Source organism: Adiantum capillus-veneris, chromosome 6 (assembly GCF_014529385.1).
Source record: "Adiantum capillus-veneris isolate H3 chromosome 6, ASM1452938v2, whole genome shotgun sequence".
In the NCBI taxonomy this organism is placed as follows: Eukaryota; Viridiplantae; Streptophyta; class Polypodiopsida; order Polypodiales; family Pteridaceae; genus Adiantum; species Adiantum capillus-veneris.
The window spans coordinates 65461588-65469366 of record NC_140936.1 but is presented as its reverse complement, the minus strand read 5'-3'; the positions used below and the strand labels follow the sequence as shown (position 1 = coordinate 65469366).

Sequence of the window (7779 nt, the reverse complement as noted above, 5' to 3'; positions counted from 1 at the left end):
TAACACATAAAACCCAATGACTGACTTCTTACCCACAACAATCAATGGTTTCCTATCCTGATGTCAAGGCAAAAATTGCTCCACAGCTCAAGTCACTCTGATTGTAAGCAATCTTCGTTAGAAGGTCTCAACTGGTTGTATCGTATGATAAAGAAGAAAATCCAAGCACTCAGATGAGTTTTTCACACATTTTGGAAGTATTCTTCTATCCAAACAGCCAAGAAAAACTCATTCGTCGCACCAATTACTCAGTACAACCACTGGAATGATTTGCATTTTCACAATTTGATCGGGGACCATTCAACAAAACCATTCTGTGTACCCCACACAAAAAGCAGGTTACTAGAAATGTTTAAATACAAGGTGCTTACTACATCCGGCTAAACCCAGCCATACAGGGGACAGATGCCAAACAACACAAAAAGAAAAGTAGTGTTTCAAAAAAGTGTGAGAAACTCCACCTTTAGCAACAACTAGCAGATGAAGGGAGCATCCCGATTTTGATCGGCACAGTATAGACCAGGCTGTTGTGTATACCCTTGGTTCACAAGAAGACGGCGAGCCTCGGTGACAAGATGGCGATTGGGGATTGGCTGGCCGGGCTCAGAGGAGGCCAATATGGTTTGGATGGCGTTACTAAGGGCACCATAGGCCTGAGTGGCATCACCCCCTGGCTTGGCATCGGCTGATGTTTGGTCGGACTGGCATCCGCTCACAAGCACCCCCATGTCAGCAATCCGGGTCCCCGGTTTTACCCCTGCATATGCTGCTTGGGGTGATGGTGCATCTGTTTGCATAGCCGGCTTCAGATATGCATCACTATCATCGCTTTGATTTAGCTGATTTTGCAAAAATTGTGCTGCCAGACCACCCATCACACCCATGAAGCCGCCTCCCTCACCTTCCTTGCCCTCGTTTCCCTTTTGTAGCCGGCCCATCATCACTTGCACAAACTTCTTCACCTTGGAGCTCGAATCTTCCCCGAATGTGTCATACAATGTGGGCCTGATGCTTCCCACCTCTATGTCCTGCCTTCCTGTTTTGTCCTTCAGCATATCAATCAATGTGTCTAGCGACAAAGCTTTGTTTTTAACCTCCACATCATCCCCTCCAAGATACACCTGCTGTGCCGCTCCACTGTCATCCCCATGGCACGGCTTCTCACGTCGTCCTATGCCCATTGCATCCCTCACAGAGTCGCTTTCCCATGCTTTTTTAAATCCTTTCTTTAACAGACCACCCCAACCGCCACCTTCATTTTCCTCCTCATATCCACCGTCGACACCTCTGTTAGCGTCACCAAACTGTAGTGGGTCAACCTCGGGCTCCCGTTGAGGGTCAAAACTGTCCCCAATCTGTTCTTTTGTGTCCTCTATGAGACCCCCACTGTGACAAGAATCTGATACTATAGTGAATGCGACCCCCTTTGGCAGCTTGTCAATCAACTCACGAAAATCCTCATCTGCAAAGAGAGAGAAAATTCAGCTCTACAATCAAAAAGAGCATCACCCTGGAGGTAAAAAATGACATGTACCACAAAATCTCAATTTTAAAAGAGCGAAGAAATATTCCGTCATTGGCGAGGGAGATACTCATTTTATCGACTTTCACATGGCCAAGAGCAGGAACACACTTAATCTTTCTGAATTAGACTTTGAGATGAAGGTCTCTTGATTTGAAGCAACACTTGAGTCCTCTAAGCTCGACGATTGCCTTCTACAGAGGTAAGCATCCAGGGCCCCATAGTTACATGAAATGGCCATTTTCAGGCTTCTGTTTCCCATTCCCATCCCAACTTCCCATTCCGAATCCCCATTCCCTGTTTTACACGTGAATATCGGTAACATTGGCAATTCATGGCTGTTTCTATTCCTCGTTCTGCGTTCCGAATTTCTGTTTCTGGTAACATGCTCAAGCCCTTGCCTACCGTGCAAAGCCCAGCAAAGAATCGCTTTGCATGGAAAGGGTCATTAGCAATCATAAATGTATGCATGACCAGTATACAATTTGACAATGAAATGATCCATCAGAAATTGGCCATCTCGTCAAGGGTTTCTAGGCCTCCCTAAAAGTCGAATCCTCAAACAATTTACAATAACCTTTCTGTGTTACCATTATGTAGCCAAGCCTTCTCTCATCTCCTTCTTAGACATGTCCAAGACTCAAAAACTAAAAATCCTCATCTAGTCCTGATTAGGAATGTACCACGCACAGCATGAGTGAGAAGGATACTGTCATTCCTGTAGGTTATTACATGGAATACAAGATGGATGAAAGCCTCATTGTGAGAAACGCAAGGTGCCCACTCCAACATAGAAGCACCCTCCTCTACCTCTTGCTGAACTATGGGTTCAAACAAAAGAGAGCTACAATGCTTCAGCACTTTTAAAAACTTGTGTGCCTGCACGCATCGTGGCCACATATAGGAATTCTGTTGATTGGACAGAACTACGCAATAAGTTGTGCTTCCAGTCTAGCCACAAAACCCCTAACCCTAAAACCCATCACATTAGAAGCATTGTGAATCCTCCTATGTGAAGGCAAATCCAATCGAAAACATACATCGTTGATCCTGTCAATTGCTTTTGAATGCTCCATAGAAACACCAATTGAGCTTTGGGTAAAGTCTTTCTTTTCCTTTCATTTTGTGTAATCGTGCTTTAGAAATTTGTGCTGAAGTAGATGGCATATGATACAAAAACAGAAAACCCAAGATCTGAAACTACTCGAATGACAATTCAGCTTGTGTAAACCAAATAGTTCCTTCCAAAGTAAGAAATTGTACCGTTGATTAGGTTCATGTCGCAGGGAACGATGCATTCATCATAGCCAGTGTCATCATCCTCACCAGTCTCGGCAGGAAGGCGAGTACCATGGCCACTGTAGTGGAAGAAAAGTACATCCCCCGATTGTGAATTGGTCACCATGTCATGCAGAGCCCGTTTGATGTTTGCACCCGTCGGCTGCGTATACTGGTCATCAGTGTCAATCAAAACAGTAATGTCTTGCTCATCAAACCCAAATCTCTCAATTAGGGCTTTATGCATCCTCCACACATCATTTATACACCCATGTAGCTCAGCCTTGGTGCCAGGATAATTGCAACCCACCATGACTGCCTTCTTCGCCATTTTCCTTGATCAGTTTGCAGGTAAGCTCCGGGTGATGCGCAGCACTCTCTCTCTCTCTCTCTCTCTCTCTCTCTCAACGGGGTTCCAGCGGTATGCAGTTGAAATGGGGGTGATGATGGGCAACTATGGAAAGTAGTGATGGGCAACTAGCCTATGTACTAGGCGCCCTCTCTCACACACTCTCTCTCTCTCTCGCACACGTACACGCACACACGAGGCACGTAAAGAAGAGCGTTTACACGGAGTCATACGCGCCAGTGTTCGGGAAAAATGTGTCTCACCTTAATATCCTGCAGTTTTCAATTTCCAAGATGCCGGTTGAGCGCAAGGGGAAAAGGAGAAAATCCGGCCCAAAATAGAGAAAAATAGTGTAAAAAACTAAAAAAGTAACCTAATTTTTTAAATTTTCCACTTGGCAAATTCAAGGAAAGGCATTTTGTATGGTTGGGAAAACTATTTTTCCCGAACACTGCGCGGCACCATGTCAATTCGTCGGTGCTCACCATTAAAAGTTTGCTTTCTCTTTCTCCTTATGGAGGGGACAGGGCATTTGCTTTATAACTTTATCAGACTTTATTGCATTTGGATTATGGGCCTACAAGGTGTTGCTACTGTTTTTGCAGAATACGACGATGGGTCTTGGGGCTTTGCTCGCTCTTATCGACAGTTCATTGCGGGGCTCATTGATGGCTGCGCATTAACACAAAAATCGGCAAGGGAAGGCCTCATGATTATTTGACACCTCCCTTGTCAGGTGGGATCAATGGTCCCTATTAATTGGGGGCGGCCGGTTTGGTTTCGAACCACCAATGGCAAATGAATCCCCAAGTGATCACCATGTCATCACAATTAAAGTGATCCCCATGTAAACTTAATGTGAACATCAAGTGATCACCAAGTGATTCCCACGCGAATCCGAATTAGTATGCGATCACCTTGTGAACCTACCTATTCCAAAGTGGTCACTATGTGACCCCAACCGTCCCAAAGTGATCTCCAAGTGTACACCATTTGATCCCTATCCCATCACTTTTGCCGTATTATTTTACGTTCATATCTCCATTTCAAGTGATGCGTGATAGCTTAATGGGAAAGTCCTAGCCTCTAATGTGGTAGGGGGTGGGTTCAAGACGGGGGGGGGACAAATTGGTCAAATTCTTTTTATTCTGGATAATAAATGGACGGTCTACATCATCCAGAGATCATGGACCATCGATGCGACCTAACAAGGGGGGTTCAAATGGTCCCGAGGGCAAGGGCATGGCGGGATTATCAAAGCTCACCACAATTACTAATGTGAAATGACTTTGAAGGTTGAATTCATTCACTCCCGCTCTTACCCATCAAGAGAAAGCATATCTGTCAAAATTCAAACATTCGAGGCCCCGGGGGGGGGGGGGAGATTGGCCTATGACAATCGAACAGTCTCTTAGGCCAAATCGGTTTCTTCTAGATAGACGCTTGTAAAAGACATTAGTGTAACATTCTTTCCAAACTAACCTTTTTATCACCCAGTTAGTGTGGTAGATTGGTTTTCCCATTTTCCTCAAATAACAAATTAACTCAAGACATCTACTACCTCTCCTAACTAACCTTTTTATCACCCAAATAGGTCCCCAAAACGAGTTTTTTTCATTTCTTTAGCAAGAATATTAAGACATCCTCTCCTGTCTCCAAAGTGAAAACGCAGGGAGTCAACACGTGGAGAGAGAGAGAGAGAGAGAGGGAGAGAGTTTTGATCGAAGGTGAGTTTTTTGCTCTGAAGGCGATGATAGGGAGCGGGAGTTGAGGCTTGTAGGGACGCGCGTAGGGGAGGCGCACAACCTCTCTCTCTCTCTCTCTCTCTCTCTCTCTCTCTCTCTCTCTCTTCCCGAAACTATTTCAAATTCGTAGTGCAGGTGTGCAGGTGTTAGTCGAGGCAAGGTCATGCGAGCAAGCGAGCCGGATATGGGCGAGTAATGCACGGTATTTTTATTGCCGAGAGAGACAAACAGAGAGCATAGGCCCTGGTGATGAGGATGAGGGAGACCAGCATGAGTGGTTGTGCAACCGACAGTTGCAGTAGGAGTAAGGACTGGCGGTGCGTGACAGGGAAACTGATGCGAAGACAAACGTGCAGGGAAACCTGGCCCTCTTGCGCACTTCCATGCCCATCGCAGGAGGGAGGGGATGCGGACGCAACTGGAGATGAGTAGCTGTACGAACAAGGCAGGAACTGCGCATGAGGGAGAGAAGATCTGTTAAACGGGCGTGAGCAGGTCAATACACAGAGGGGACAGGGACGTGGGAACTGCTACGAAGGGCCGCGTCGTCATGTTGCCTGCTTGATACACACGACATGAGCTCCGCAACAGCAGAAGAAGTTCCATGGCAGAGTTTCTCCCTCTTTGAAGCTGCGCGATGCTGCCCTGTCCTGCATGTTAGTATTCATGAGGGAAGAATAAGAATAAGTATGGATGATGTTGCGAGGCGGAGGACATTATTGTGCGTGGGAACAACAGTGAGGAGGGACTTTCCCTTCGAAATTGGGCGAATGGAAGGAATCTTTAGGATTAATTAATTAATGACTTTAGTGTGGTAGATTGGTTTTCCCATTTTCCTCAAATAACAAATTAACTCAAGACATCGCCTCGGAGCTCCCACCTGTGCAACAACACACAAAATAATTTGCTTGTTTTTGCATCGCAGATGGCACCCTTTTTCTCCCCAGCTCTCTTTCATCCTCCTCTACGTGTCGTGCCCCTCCCTTTTCCCCCTCAAACCACACAAGCATCTACTGATATTCTTATCAAAACAAATGAAAAAGTAGTTTTGGGCACTAATTTTTTTATGGTCCAAAATCAAAGAACCCATTAATTAGTTGGAAAGATTCTCTCTTTCGTAAATCAAAAGTTTCAAACCTCTTCGTTCTCGCCCGTTCCTATGTGCAAACACGCTCCTTTTCCACTCAAAAGCAATGAGATGCTCTGCTGTGTTGTTGCCTGACCGACCTCTACGGTGCTCTTGCTCACAATATTCTTGAAGCACGATGCCAACGTGCGGGATGATCGCAGAACGACCCTCACCATCTGCCTCGCACACATCTCCCATCCTATTCTCCTATTGTTTGCCCCCAACAAGCTCCACTCTCCGAGCAAACAAACGACGCGCGCACAGAGAGAGAGAGAGAGACAGAGAGAGAGAGAGAGAGAGAGAGAGAACGAATCTGTTACTTTGCCCGATTTCGACATGCTAGCGAGAAGGGATGTTTGATGTTCCCTTGAGCAATTATTCACAACCTACAATGCACCAAACAAAAAGAGAATCCGGATTACCTACAAGCATGGCTAGGCTCTAGAGTGTGATCATTTGCATGCGCTCGAGGGTGTGATCATTTGCAGGTCAAGCTCGAGTATGATCAAGCTGCCACAAACAATCTCGCACCCATGCGAGACCTTTTTGGCCATCGCGTATGGATAGTTGTTTCTAGGGTTTTTGGCCATTCTGAACATAGCCATCTGTCTAAAATTGTTAAATTCCATCGATAAACTTCCCAAAAGGGTTCGGCATCGGCACAGGACCCTTTGAGCTAGCTACGGGACCTTTTTTGGCTTGAAACCCCATCTCCATGTGTCAGAAAGAGGCATATGGGCAGTCATTTCTAAGGTTTTGGGGTGTTGCAAACACAAATGTGTAGTCAAAATTATCAAATACTAGCAACTATAAAAATTTAGATTGAGTTAAATCCTTTTGAAGCTTTTTATTTCATTTTGATGTCAAAATTCCATCTCTAAACTCATAATGATCATAATGAGACATATGGATATTTACTTTTAAGATTTTAGGAGATTTTAAATACAATGATATTGTCAAATTATTAACTTTTAAGTAATTCGTTTTTCATCTTTTGTGTGGATTCATTGTAGGAATCTCATGGTCAATAGCAATTTTGTGATGGAACTACTTGTTAACATTTCTATAGCAATAACAAAGTTTCTCGTCTCTCCGGATAATTTAAGCATACTTTGTGTGATGTGCCGCAAGAATTAAAATCTCTCTCTCTCTCTCTCTCTCTCTCTCTCTCTCTCTCTCTCTCTCTCTCTCTCTCTCTCTCGTCTCTCTTGCCGCAAGGTACAGCTACCTTTGCATCTGCAAAAGATCATGCCACATGATATGGAAGTAGCATGGCTACAGGCAGGTGGAAGAGGAGCGGTAATGGTAGTGACCGATGTCCCTCATTGTATCGGTGAGGTAGCTCATGAGCAAGGGTAGATGCTATTAGTTGGTGCAAGAGGTGGAGCGGTAATTGCAGTAGTTGCGATGCTCATAGCATTGGTGTGGTAGCTGGAGGAGGGTTAGAGGTAGTAGGAAGCATCTACTGAGAGCAAAAACAAGTGTATCCATTTGTGTGTGTGTGTGTGTGTGTGTGTGTGTGTGTGAGAGAGAGAGAGAGAGAGAGAGAGAGAGAGAGAGAGATGAAGCCTTTTTCTAATTCGTGGGGTGGAAGTCAAAAGGTGTTGACAAAGGCAACAATGGGGGCATTCCACTATTGCCCATTGTTAGGTTTCAAGCCCTCCCCATGGGAAACAAGTCCTAAGGCATGCAAATCAAGTCTACTTCATCTAGAAGTTTGCATGGAAAGTCCCACTCTATATATGTAACAGGGGTT

The 7779-nt window shown here is 45.0% G+C and overlaps 1 protein-coding gene across 1 annotated transcript; it reads right to left on the bottom strand.

Moving 5' to 3' along the window:
* Window positions 1-312: 312 nt before the first annotated feature.
* Window positions 313-3293, bottom strand: LOC147455632 (metacaspase-4-like). The gene is made up of 2 exons (XM_086514367.1): window positions 2786-3293; window positions 313-1462 (listed from the first exon to the last, which is right to left on the bottom strand). Exons 1-2 carry the CDS (start codon window positions 3129-3131, stop codon window positions 474-476), a joined length of 1335 nt encoding a protein of 444 aa, XP_086370493.1. The 5' UTR covers window positions 3132-3293; the 3' UTR covers window positions 313-473.
* Between the last annotated feature and the right edge of the window lie 4486 nt (window positions 3294-7779).

What these genes read in the sequence shown, in the direction of transcription:
- LOC147455632 (XM_086514367.1), bottom strand. Translation starts at nt 3,131, where the DNA reads ATGGCGAAGAAGGCAGTCATGGTGGGTTGCAATTATCCTGGCACCAAG. An exon ending in CGACATGAACCTAATCAACG is followed by an intron (nt 1,463 to 2,785) that starts GTACAATTTCTT and finishes CTCTCTTTGCAG; the next exon opens with ATGAGGATTTTCGTGAGTTG.